General features: G+C 39.9%; 1 protein-coding gene across 1 annotated transcript in view; it reads right to left on the minus strand.

Annotated features, from left to right (window-relative positions):
* tei (irregular chiasm C-roughest protein teiresias) overlaps positions 1–14,351 on the minus strand; it is a 368,344-nt gene that overhangs the window by 166,334 nt on the left and 187,659 nt on the right. The window contains exon 4 of the mRNA XM_073990187.1: positions 1–1,437. This exon is cut by the window's left edge and continues 282 nt beyond it. Within this exon, the coding sequence (XP_073846288.1) occupies positions 1–1,437 (1,437 nt within the window). The remainder of the gene's footprint in view (positions 1,438–14,351) is intronic.

Here is a 14,351-nt window from a genome sequence, read left to right on the forward strand (position 1 = left end):
CCGGTACTCGGACATTGGTATGAGAGCGCTTTGTCTTGAGGGGCACCGTTGAGGCCATAATTGAATTTGTGGGAGCAATGCTGAGCGAAGATGTGGCACCACTCACCATAGACTGATTGAGATATATATCTTGAGAATGCTGATCTAAAGTAATAGAAGGCTTTGAGCTATCCTCTAAATCCATGCTTGTTGTAGAGGTCACTTCTTCGGAGTATACTTTGGTGCTCGGTGGCTGGTGATCCTCCTCTAGACTTTGTTTACTTTCAACTTCTTCGGTTTCCCGTCTTGTACGTTTGGTTTTGTGTTGTTGTTTTTCATCTTGGAGTTCTGATGCTTCTTCTTCTTCACCTTCTTGATTTTGGCCATATTTAAAGCTTTTCGTTTGATAACTATCCCTATGTTGCTGTTGCCGTATATTCGCTTTATGTTTGCTTTCCCTATTGTGTGTCTTCTTAACTTCTTTGTGTTGCAGCCTATGGGCCACATGGATTCTTTGGTGCTCTTTTTTAGTTGCAGCTTTTAAGCTGATTTTGGCAGGAGTTTGTTTTTTGTTTTGTTTTGAATTCGAATAAACGTTACGCTCATTCTTTAAAGGCAATTGGGATGGTTGTTTGTGAAGGCTTCTCGCGTCCAAAGAAGCTGTAGATGAAGAAGAAATTTTCTTAGCTGAGGAAGGAGAAGATGAAGAAGACGTTGAAGTATAGAATGAGTCCGATGTTAGTGAAGAAGAATGTGAGGAGAAGGAAGAAGTGGCAGGGTTGTGATCATCCTTAAGATGATGATGTTGTTGAGCTGGTTTTAAAGAACTCTTAGTTTTGTGGTAAAATTGATTATTGGTAGTGTGTAGTTGTTGTTGTTTTTGTTGAGATTCTGTTTCCATTTGTTTGGTTTCTTGCTTTGGTTTACAATTTTTGGCACATTTTTCTTTATTATTTACATAATGATCGCTTAGGATTTCATCATCTGCACTCATCTCCTCTTCCACCTCTTCCTCGTCTTCCGCATCATCCTCATCTTCCATATCACGTTGTTGCTGCTCTCTAAGTTGTTGTTTTTGTTTTTCTTGCTGTTGATAATAGAAATCTTTATGGAGCTTTAATTGTTTCAATTTATTGTCATCTAAAATTTGATGTTTGTTGTTGTTGTTGTGGTCTGTTTGGATTTCTTCTTCTTGCTCCAGCTGTTCTTCTTCCTCGCTGTTTGAAAATGTTTGATGTTTGTTGTTGTTGTTGTTGGTTTGCATCAGGTGGTTGTAATCTTCGTTGACTGTGGTATATTTTCGACTCCATTGTCTCGATGTGTCTGTCGGCACTAAGGTCGATGATGTTAAGGAATTGGATACTATTCCAATTTCTTTGGCAACGGTGGGTCTGTGTTGTTGTTGCTGCTGCTGGTGTAGCTGTGGTTTGATATTCTGTTGTTGGGTATAGGAAATACCTGAAAACAAAGAATATAGGGAAATGAATTTAGTTTCAATTGGTGGTCTATTAAGGGGTGTAGATAATAAAAATGGGAATGAATGAAAGGAAATTTGGGACTTCTTTGAGAATAAAGAAGAATAGAAAAATGCCATTAGGCAAATGATGGCTTTTTTGCTATAGAAAGAAGTCTCCTCTTACAACAGAGATAATTTTTCTCTATAGAAAAAGTCTCTTCGACAATTGAAGTTTTTTTCCTAATTAATTCTAGAGAAAAAAGTCTCCTTCGACAACTGAGGATTTTTTTTCCTATTGAAAAGAGTCAAGACAGACAATTGAGGATTTTTTCTATAGAAAAAAGTGTCCTCAAACAACCGATTTTTTCTATAGAAAAAAGTGTCCTCAAACTACTGAGGAATTTTTTTCTATAGAAAAAAAGTGTCGTCAAACTTCTAAGTCATTTTTTTGTCCACAAAAAAGGGTCCACAAACTACATAGGAAATTTTTTCTATAGAAAAAAAGTTGTCGTCAAAATGAGAAAATGTTTTCTATAGAAAAAAGTTTCCTCGGGCAAATGAGAAAATTTTTCTATAGAAAAAAGTTTCCTCGGGCAACTGAGGACTGCTTTTCTATAGAAAAAGTCTCCGCAGACAACTGAGAAAATTTTTGTATTAAAAAAATCTTCTCAGACAGATGACGGTTTTTGCTATAGAAAAATTTTCTATAGAGAAAAGTGTCCTCAAGCTACTGAGGAAAGTTATTCTATAGAAAAAATGTCCTCGGACCACTGAGGATTTTTTTTACAGAAAAATGTGTCCTCAGACCACTGAGGAAATTTTTTCTGGCAAAAAGTCTCCTCAGACAGGTGAGGAATTTTTTTTTGGTGAAATTTTTACTATAAAAAATCTCCTCAGACAACTGAGGAGAGTCTTCTCAGACACATGAGGAATTTTTATCTATAGAAAAAAAGTATCCTTAGACAATTGTGGATCTTTTTTCTATTGAAAAAAATCTTCTCAGAAAACTGAGAACATTTTTTTATAGAAAAAAGTCTCCACCGGCACCTGAGGAAAGTTTTTCAATAGATAAAAGTGTCCTCATGCAAATAAGGAAATTTTTCCTATAGAAAAAGTCTCCCCAGAATACTGAGGAAATTTTTTCTATAGAAAAAAGTCTCCACAGACAACTGAGGTAAATTTTTCTATTTAAAAAAGTCTTCTCAGACAAATGACAATTTTTTTCTATAGAAAAAAAGTGTCCTCAGTATGTTGAGGATATTTTTTCCGTAGTAAAACATGTCCTCAGGCTACTGAGGATATTTATTCTATAGAAAAATGTCCTCAGAAAAAGTCTCCTCATTCTACTCAGGAATATTTTTCTTTAGCAAAAAGTCTCCTATAAAAATTGATGAATTTTTTTCTATAGAAAAAGTCTCCTAAGACAACTGATGCATATTTTTCTATAGAAAAACGTCACCTAAGACAATTAAGGAAAATTTTTCTATAGAAAAAAAATCTCCTCCAACAGCTGAGAAAATTTTTACTATAGAAAAATCTCCTTAAAAAATGATGACATGTTTTTATAGACAAATTCCCATCGGACAATTTTTTGTATAGAAAAATATCTCTTTAGACAACTGGGAATTTTTTTATAGAAAAAAGTCTCCTCAGACAACTGAAAAAAAATTTCTATAGCACAAAATTAGCTCAGATAACAGAGGAAATTTTTTCTATAGAAAAAGTCTCCTTAGACGGAAGAGGACATTTTTCTATAGAAAAAAGTCTCCTAATGCAATTAAAAATCATCCTCAGAAAACAGATTTTTTTTTATAGAAAAAAAGTCTCCTCAGACAACTGAGGAATTTTTTCTATTGAAAACGTCTTTTCAGACAACAGAAAAAATTATTTTCTATAGAAAAAAGTCGCCTCAGGCAATTTACGAAGTTTTTTTGTATATAAAATGTCTCCTCAGAAAATTGAGGAAATTTCCTCAGTTCTCTGAGGAGACTTTTTCTATAGAAAAAAATCTTCTCAGTCAACTGAGGATATTTTGTCTACCGAAAAAAATCTTCTCTGCAAACAGAGGATTTTTTTTGTATAGAAAAAGAAAAAAGTCTCCTCAGGCAGCTGAGAAATTTTTTTTCAATAAAAAAATTCTGCTCAGCATTTTCAGACAAATAAGAAATTTTTCCTATAGAAAAAAATCACCTCACCTTTTTTATAGAAAGAAGTTTCCCCAGACAACTGTGGAAATTATTTCTATAGTAAAAGTCTCCTCAGACAAATGAGAAAATTTCCTCAGTTCCCTGAGGAGACATTTTATATACAAAAAAAACTTCGTAAGTTGTCTGAGGAGATATTTTTCTATCGAAAAAAATTTCCTCAGTTTTCGAGGAGACTTTTTTCTATAGAAAAAAATTTTCTGGTTTCTGATGAGACTTTTTTAATTGCATTAGGAGTCTTTTTTCTATAGAAAAATGTCCTCTTCCGTCTAAAAGTCTCCTCAGACAATTTTTTTTTCTCATCAGATAACTGAAAAAACATTAAATAGAAAATGGTTTCCTAAGACAAGTGACGAATATTTTTCTGTAGTAAAAGTCTCCTCAGACGTACTAACTTTTCTGCTAAGCGAAGAGAGGGTTCATATTACGCATACATGTTGATGTTATTCATACCTACCAAACATACAATTAAATGTAATATTATTCTATTTTAACCGAAAAGGTGTACAGATTTTTCTCTGAAATCCTTAAAAACATTTTTCAAAGTGAATAAAAATCTCAAGTTCTCAGAAATCTGACCTTGATTTTTATGTTCATCATTATGCTCCTAATCGTCATCCTCCAAACGAGATTGCCAAAGAAAAAATCTTCTGGTTTTTATTAGATATTATTGTTATTATTATAGACATTTATATTGATTGGCTTAATGCATCATTGGAAATCCATTGGAACGTGGGCTGCAAAACAACAGTAAAAATATTTCATCCATAGAAAAAAGAAAATATTGAAGGTAAACATACGAAACGGCTTTTCTTATTGATATTCTGAAGAAACAGCCAACACCGCTTCACTCTACGAGGTGAGAAAAGACGTTATGTCTATACAAATAAATTACAAAATAACAACTCAAATCAAGTGTGCCAAATAAAGGGGGGTTTGGCTTGAAGCAACCAATGGGAAAAAATCACGTAAACATTTTCAAGGCAAAACTAAAATAAATAAAATCCGATAAATTATCAAAGTAACTGAAATAAAAACAAAAAAACAAATGGTCAGAGAATAATAACAAAATAAATGTAGACGCATGGGGAATATGGAAACCCAGAATACTTTCCACCTATTCTGCTTGTTGCTAGCCTATGTCAAAACAAAAAACACACACACCAAATAGTCCTTTATTATTTATGCCTTAAGGCAGAAATATAAGAATAAACTACCTTGAAAACCTTGGCCGGCAACACAAAAATATAAATCCAAATAAACATGAATCAAATATAATGGGTTCTGTGTTTGGACAGTTAGCTGTTGAAAATTTAATTCGTAAAGAAAAGGAGGATTGGATTGAAATCAAAAGGATTTACTTTAATTTCAACCTTTAGAGGTTGCAGCAAATGGAAAGAAATCTTATTAAATATTCCCTTAAATCTTTTGTAGTATTGAACATCTTAAATACTTATTGTAAATCAACTGGTGGAAATACGGTGGTCTTTGATTGCTTTTCTTTTTTTCTCCACTAAGCCTTTATTATTTTCCTTCTCATCGCTTCTTATCTTGTGTTTTCAACAAGCCTTATGTCCTAGCGGCTGCCTTTAGAATGATAAACTGCTAAGAAAAAATGCTTTAGTTGATTATAAATATGGCAATTGTAGGATTCACAATGTACTATGGTATGAAGGGAGCAGCTTAGAAGGAGTAAGAGAGGTAAACCATAAAACAAATTTTAATGTGGAATACTATAAAAACAATATACGAGTATGTGAAAAAAATCACATTAATCTAGTGACTTTATAACCTATTGAGACAATGGATGTTTACAGCAGGACATTGCAACAGAAAAGAAAATTCCAGAGAATTTAAACATTATTACAATACTGTCACTGGGGCGCATTAGTACTGTCGTCACTCATACGCATACTTGACAATAAGTGGAAATAGATTTTATAAAGCGGTATTCCGATTTCTTGGACATTTTTTAAACTGGATTAAATAGTGTAAATTGTGGTGTTAAAAAATCCACGCTCATTGTGGTTTTTGAGTGCTTTAAAAATCATTTAAAAATCCACGTCCATTGTGGTATTTGAGTGCTTTAAAAATCATTTAAAAATCCACGTCCATTGTGGTATTTTGAGTGCTTTAAAAATCATTTAAAAATCCACGCCCATCGTGGTATTTTGAGTGCTTTAAAAATCATTTAAAAATCCACGCCCATTGTGGTGTTTTGGGTGCTTTAAAAATCATTTAAAAATCCACGCCCAGGGGACATCTACTCTACAGTAGGCGACCCAAGGGACCGTGTACTCTAGGGTGGACGACCCAATGGGTCATCTACTCTACAGTAGACTAGCCAAGGGGTCATCTACTCTACATTACACGACCCTTGGTACCATCTACTCTACATTACACGACCCTTGGTACCATCTACTCTACAGTAGACGACCCAAGGGACCGTGTACTCTAGGTTGGACGACCCAATGGGTCATCTACTCTACAGTAGACTAGCCAAGGGGTCATCTACTCTACATTACAGGACACTTGGGACCATCTACTCTACAGTAGGCGACCCAAGGGACCGTGTACTCTAGGGTGGACGACCCAATGGGTCATCTACTCTACAGTAGACTAGCCAAGGAGTAATCTATTCTACATTACACGACCCTTGGGAGCATCTAGTCTACAGTAGCTGACCCATGGGGCCACCTACTCTACAGTAGACGACCCAAAGGGCCATATACTCTACAGTAGACGACCCAAGGGGCCATCTACTCTACAGTAGACGACCCAAAGGGCCATATACTCTACAGTAGACGACCCAAGGGGCCATCTACTCTACAGTAGACGACCCATGGGGCCACCTACTCTACAGTAGACGACCCAAGGGGCCATATACTCTACAGTAGACGACCCAAAGGGCCATCTACTCTACAGTAGACGACCCAAAGGGCCATCTACTCTACAGTAGACGACCCAAGCGGCCATCTATTCTACAGTAGACGACCCAAGGACCCATCTACTCTACAGTAGACGATCCAAGAAGGCATGTACTCTACAGTAGACGATCCAAGGGGCCATCTACTCTGCAGTAGACGACCCTTGGGACCATCTACTCTACAGTAGTCGACCTATGGGGCCGTCTACTCTACAGTAGATAACCCAAGGGTCCATCTACTCTACAGTAGACGACCCAAGCGGCCATCTATTCTACAGTAGACGACCCAAGGGAACCACTACTCTACAGTAGAGGACACAAGGGATCATCTACTCTACAGTAGAGGACCCAAGGGGCCACCTACTCTACAGTAGACGACCCATGGGGCCACCTACTCTACAGTAGACGACCCATGGGGCCACCTACTCTACAGTAGACGACCCATGGGGCCACCTACTCTACAGTAGACGACCCAAGGGGCCATCTACTCTACAGTAGACGACCCAAAGGGCCATCTACTCTACAGTAGACGACCCAAAGGGCCATCTACTCTACAGTAGACGACCCAAAGAGCCATCTACTCTACAGTAGACGACCCAAGGACCCATCTACTCTACAGTAGACGATCCAAGAAGGCATGTACTCTACAGTAGACGATCCAAGGGGCCATCTACTCTGCAGTAGACGACCCTTGGGACCATCTACTCTACAGTAGACGACCCAAGGGACCATCTACTCTACAGTAGACGATCTAACGGGCCATGTACTCTACATTAGACGACCCAAAGGGCCATCTACTCTACAGTAGACGAGCCAAGGGACCAACTACTCTACAGTAGACGACCCAAGGGGCCATCTACTCTACAGTAGACGACCCAAAGGGCCATCTACTCTACAGTAGACGACCCAAGGACCCATCTACTCTACAGTAGACGATCCAAGAAGGCATGTACTCTACAGTAGACGATCCAAGGGGCCATCTACTCTGCAGTAGACGACCCTTGGGACCATCTACTCTACAGTAGTCGACCTATGGGGCCGTCTACTCTACAGTAGGCGACCCAAGGACCCATCTACTCTACAGTAGACGATCCAAGAAGGCATGTACTCTACAGTGGACGATCCAAGGGGCCATCTACTCTGCAGTAGACGACCCTTGGGACCATCTATTCTACAGTAGTCGACCTATGGGGCCGTCTACTCTACAGTAGATAACCCAAGGGTCCATCTACTCTACAGTAGACGACCCAAGGGACCATCTACTCTACAGTAGACGATCTAACGGGCTATGTACTCTACATTAGACGACCCAAAGGGCCATCTACTCTACAGTAGACGAGCCAAGGGACCAATTACTCTACCGTAGACGACCCAAGGGGCCATCTACTCTAGAGTAGACGACCCAAGGTGTCATCTACTCTAGAGTAGACGACGAAAGGTGTCATCTACTCTTAAGTAGAAGACCCAAGGTGTCATCTACTCTAAAGTAGACTTCCTATGGTGTCATGTACTCTAAAGTAGACTTCCTAAGGTGTCATCTACTCTACGTAGACGACCCAAGGGATCATCTACTCTACAGTAGACGACCCAAGGGGCCATCTACTCTACAGTAGACGACCCAAGGGGCCATGTACTCTACAGTAGACGACCCAAGGGGCCATCTACTCTACAGTAGACGACCCAAGGGGCCATCTACTCTACAGTAGACGACCCAAGGGGCCATCTACTCTACAGTAGACGACCCAATGGGCCATCTACTTTACAGTAGACGACCCAAGGGGCCATCTACTCTACAGTAGACGACCCAAGGGGCCATCTACTCTACAGTAGACGACCCAAGAGGATATCTACTCTACAGTTGACGAACCAAAGGGCCATCTACTCTACAGTAGACGACCCAAGGGATCATCTACTTTAGAGTAGACGACCCAAGGGGCCATCTACTCTACAGTAGACTATCCAAGGGGCCATCTACTCTACAGTTGAAGACCCATGAGGATATCTACTCTACAGTTGACGAACCAAAGGGCCATCTACTCTACAGTAGACGACCCAAGGGTTCATCTACTTTAGAGTAGAAGACCCAAGGGGAAATCTACTCTACAGTAGACGACCCAAGAGGAAGTCTACTCTAGAGTAGACGACCCAAGGGGCCATCTACTCTACAGTAGAAGACCCAAGGGAATAACTATTCTAAAGTAGACGAGCCAAGGTGTCATCTACTCTACAGTATATGAACCAAGGTGTCATCTACTCTAAAGTAGAAGACCCAATGTGTCATCTACTCTAAAGTAGACTTCCTAAGATGTCATCTAATCTACAGTAGATGACCCGAGGGGTCATATACTTTACAGTAGTTGACCTTAGAGGTCACGTTCTCTACAGTAGACGCCCCTAATAGCCATCTACTCTGCAGTAGGCGTTGTCACTGGCCGTCCACTCTGTAGTAGGCGACCGTAGATGACCCAAGGAGCCATCTACTCTACAGCAGACGACACAAGTGGCCATATTGTCCATAGCAGAGGATGCCATTTTCTCTTTTTTATCTGCCAAACTTGCCTTTCCAACCTGACATCTAATTTTGACTTTAATGATTCTGATTTTCATTTACAAAATTTTTAATTTTATTGAAATTATTTAATATTTTCCACTCCAACAGCCACACCAAAATCCACTCCCATTTTGTGCCAAAAGCAAAATATATTGATTTTCAATTTGAATAAAATAAATATTGGCCATTATTTTGCTTAGACGATTTCTCTTCTTCGCTATTGTGTGGCTACAACAGTTGGGACACAATTTTTTTCCATTGTCCTGTTGTTTTCTATTCAATTTCACAGAATTTCTTTATTTGTATTCTTCTATTTATATCTCTTTCAAGATCAAATATATAGCTAGAAGATTATCTCGGGCGGCATAATCATTGAGTCAGTCAGCAAAAACCGAAAAAAATGAAACTATAATCGAAATCATTAGACCTTGATTAAAATGTTGCGCACAGAAAAAAGCGTGGCCTTGCTCTGAGTATATGACGAGGACGACGAGGACATTACTGAAACACTTTGATTACAAAAGATTGAAGGCAAATCATTTAGAAAATGGCCATGAAAAGAAATGGGATTCTTTTCTTTTTTGCATTTCGAATGAACTTTAATCAGTGCTGAGTTAGAAAATGTTGCACAGGCAATTTGTGATAAAGTTTTATTAGACGAGAATTATTTTAAAGAAAACTAAAATGGGTTTGTCTAGCTAAACTTGATTAGTTTATTCATTGAAAGTCTTTAGAAAAGATTAGATACATTTTAAAATAAAGTTGATTAAATCATTTCTTATATTAAACTATTTTCTCAATGATTTTAATGGAAATTACACAGTCCGTATAAGCTGCGACGTAATGATTGATAATATTACCACTTGAAAGTGTAACATTTATGCGAATTTTTTCAATAAGAATATTTGAGTGTGTTTACCGAAAATGATTTACCTTGTTACTGGTAGACCTATAGTGCGTATGAGTTGTGACGTTACTTATAAGCAACATAGTCAAACTTTTAGCAACCAATTGTAGGTCTGTGATTTATGGGATTTTTTTATACCTTTAAAAAAATATGTAGAAGAAAAATTAATTCAGAAGTAATTACTACAGCCTGACAACGGGTATTATTTATGACGTTAATAAAATGCAATATAATGAAACTCACTCAACTTAATCTAAACATTAACCCATTTTTTATTCTTTTTACAATACGACTTAAACCTGGCAAAATTATTTTTGTGTGCTATATAAACAAAGTCATTTGTGGCCCCATCGGCCAATATCATTTGTTCCCCATTGAAATATTCACCTCTTTCCATTGCCATACAGTATTCCCTCCAACCTTTGCCACTCTGCATACATTTTGCTGTTATTGTTCTTGTTGTTATACAAGCTGTCAAGAGAGTTTATCAATCTTAGTGCTTGGGCCTAACCTAATTTTACATTTAGGGATGTGAAATATTTGTACAAGAACATTAATTTCTGTCAATTGATGGAATACAATTGGAACAATTGACAGCTAAATATCCCTCATCATTTGGTCAAACCCTCTTCGAAACCCCCCAACATCAATATCTCTTGCCAGCATTCCGGGTAAACAAATATTATTTCCTTAACATTGTGCATGGGTCCCTATGGGGGGTATATACTACTTGATTATGTAGAGCATGTTGTACAACAACAACAAAAAATATGCAATGATGTGTTAACAAAAATAATCACTCACTTTGTCAAAATCAATGGAGGTCGTCGACAATGTATCGAGTTATTTTTTCTTGTTGGATGCTACACGTTTACATGGTTATATAAGTTTGCCAGGGTTATGTGTTGTGTGTTATTTTCTGTGCTACCATCTATGCGTAAACGTTTATTTATGACATTGTAAGCAGCATTTCTGTGTGGAGTATTGGGTGTGTGTGTTGTTGTTGTTGCTTGTTACAAAGTATTGGTTGTTATGTTTTTATGCCATAACCATAGATAAAAACCGAAAACATTTACAACAACAACGTAGCGTGTATTGCCTTTATATTCAATAAATTGTTTTCCTCCTTAATATATGTGCCATTGATGATATTTTGTATGAGATTCATCCATTCATTTTCCCTGAGTTATAAAATGTTCTCTTGGGGTCTTGTTGCTTCCTCATGTTGTTGTTCTTTTAGTGTTAACAACAAGTGATGCGTACATAACTGATTACGCTGAGCAGTCAGAAGTTCGATAGCTGTAATATTTTTCCTTCTTGAAGAGAACATTATTTTGTTTTAACAGTACATGAGGTTAGAGATACATAAAAAAAGACTTGTACGGAAAAATAAAACACAAAAAGGAAGACTGGAAGGTATTTTAGTAGAATTCTAGGAAAGGATCCGCTACCGGAGACCCTAATGTCCAGAGAGGAACAAAATAAACAATTTCAATAAAACTAACATTTTCGTAAATGAAAATGAGTTTCATTAAAGTCGGGCTGAAAAGGCAATTTTGGCAGATCAATAAAAAGTAGATGACCCCCGTTGGGTCGTTGGGTCGTCCACTGTAGAGTCGGTGGCTCATTGGGTCGTCTACTGTAGAGTAGATGTCGTCTATTGTAGAGTCGGTGGCCCCTTGTGACGTGTACTGTAGAGTAGATGGCCCCTGGGTTATCTACTATAGAGTATACGGCCCCTTGGGTCGTCTACTGTAGAGTAGATGGTCCCTTGGGTGGTACACTGTAGAATCGGTGGCCCCTTGTGTCGTCTACTGTAAAGCAGAAGGACCCTTTGGTCGTCTACTGTAGAATAGATGGCCCTTAGATTCGTATGCTGTAGAGTAGATGGCCCCCTGGGTTGCCTACTGTAGAGTAAAGGCCCCTTGTGTCGTCTACTGTAGAGTAGATGACCCCCTACTGTAGAACAAATGGATCCCTGAGTCGTCTACTGTAGAGTAGATGGCCCCTTGCGTCGTCTTCTGTAGAGTAGATGGCCCCTTGGGTCGTCTACTGTGGAGTAGATGGTCCCTTGATTCGTCCACTGTAGAGTATGGCACCTTGGGTCGTCTACTGTAGAGTAGTCGGTGGCCCCTTGTGACGTGTACTGTAGAGTAGATGGTCCCCTGGGTTGTCTACTGTAGAGTAGATGGTCCCCTGGGTTGTCTACTGTGGAGTAGATGGCCCCTTGGGTTGTCTACTGTAGAGTAGATAGCACCTTGGGTCGTCTACGGTAGAGAAGGTGGTCCCTTGGGCCGTCTACTGTAGAGTAGATGGTTCTTTGGACCAGATTAAATGGTCCTAGTGTAGAGTAAACGGTCCCTTGGGTCGTCTACTGTAGAGTAGATGGCCCCTCGGGTCGTCTAGTGTAGAGTAAATGGTCTCTTGGGTGGTCTAGTGTTGAGTAAATGGTCCCTTGAGTCGTTTACTGTAGAGTAGATGGCCCCCTGGGTCGTCTACTGTAGAGTGGAGGGCTTCCTGGGTGGTCTACTGTATAGTAGATGCCCCTTGAGTCGTCTACTGTAGAGTAAATGGCGCCTTGGGTCGTCTACTGTAGAGTAGATGGCCACATGTATTTTTTACTGTACAGTAGATGGGCCCTTGGGTCGTCTACTGTAGAGTAGATGACCTCTAGGGTCGTCTTCTGTAGAGTACTGGGTTGTCTACTATAGAGTAGATGGCCCTTGGTTCGTCTTTTGTAGAGTAGATGGGCCCTTGGTTCGTCTACTGTAGAGTAGATGGGCCCTTGGGTCGTCTACTGCAGAGTGGATGCTTCTTAAGTCGTCTACTGTAGATTAGATGCCCCTTGAGTCGTCTACTGTAGAGTAAATGGGCACTTGTGTTTTCTACTGTACAGTAGATGGGCCCTTGGGTCGTTTACTGTAGAGTAGATGGCCTATAGGGTCGTCTACTGTAGAGTAGATGCCCCTTCAGTCGTCTACTGTAGAGTAGATGGCCTCTTGGGTCGTCTACTGTAGAGTAGGTGGGCCTTTGGGTCGTCTACTGTAGAGTAGATGCCCCTTGAGTCGTCTACTGTAGAGTAAATGGCCCCTTGGGTCGTCTACTCTAGAGTAAATGGCCCCTTGGGTCGTCTACTCTAGAGTAAATGGCCCCTTGGGTCGTCTACTGTAGAGTAGATGGCCACATGTGTTTTCTACTTTACAGTAGATGGGCCCTTGGGTCGTCTACTGTAGAGTAGATGGCCTCTAGGGTCGTCTACTGTAGAGTACTGGGTTGTCTACTATAGAGCAGATGGCCCTTGGTTCGTCTATTGTAGAGTCGATGGGCCCTTGGTTCGTCTACTGTAGAGTAAATGGTCTCTTGGGTCGTCTAGTGTAGCGTAAATGGTCCCTTGGGTCGTCTACTGTAGAGTAGATGGCCCCTCGGGTCATCTAGTGTAGAGTAAATGGTCTCTTGGGTCGTCTACTGTAGAGTAGATAGCCCCTTGTGTCGTCTACGGTAGAGTAGATGGCCCTTGGATCGTCTACTGTAGAGTAGATGGCCTCTTGGGTCGTCTACTGTAGAATAGATGGCCCCTTGGGTCGTCTACCGTAGAGTAGATGCCCCATGAGTCGTCTACTGTAGAGTAAATGGCCCCTTGGGTCGTCTACTCTAGAGTAAATGGCCCCTTGGGTCGTCTACTGTAGAGTAAATGGCCACATTTGTTTTCTACTGTACAGTAGATGGGCCCTTGGGTCGTCTACTGTAGAGTAGATGGCCTCTAGGGTCGTCTACTGTAGAGTACTGGGTTGTCTACTATAGAGCAGATGGCCCTTGGTTCGTCTATTGTAGAGTCAATGGGCCCTTGGTTCGTCTACTGTAGAGTAGATGGGCCCTTGGATTGTCTACTGCAGAGTAGATGCTTCTTAAGTCGTCTACTGTAGATTAGATGCCCCTTGAGTCGTTTACTGTAGAGTAAATGGCCCCTTGGGTCGTCTACTGTAGAGTAGATGGCCCTTTTGGGTCGTATACTGTAGAGTAGATTGCCCCCTGTTTCGTCTACTGTAGAGTAGACTAGATGGTCCCTTAGGTCGCCTACTGTAGAGTAGATGGCCCCTTGGGTCGTATACTGTAGAGTAGGTTGCCCCCTGGGTCGTCTACTGTAGAGTAGACTAGATGGTCCCTTAGGTCGCCTACTGTAGAGTAGATGGACCCCTGGTTCATCTAATGTAGAGCAGATGGTCCCTTGGGTCGTCCACTGTAGAGTAGATGGCCCCTTGCTTCGCCTACACACTGACAAAATCGAGATTTAAGCATCCAAATTTTTTTTAAGATTTTTAAGGCACCCA

The sequence above is a fragment of the Musca autumnalis genome, unplaced genomic scaffold (genome assembly GCF_047663935.1).
Source record: "Musca autumnalis isolate F117 unplaced genomic scaffold, ASM4766393v1 scaffold_5, whole genome shotgun sequence".
Classification (NCBI taxonomy): Eukaryota; Metazoa; Arthropoda; class Insecta; order Diptera; family Muscidae; genus Musca; species Musca autumnalis.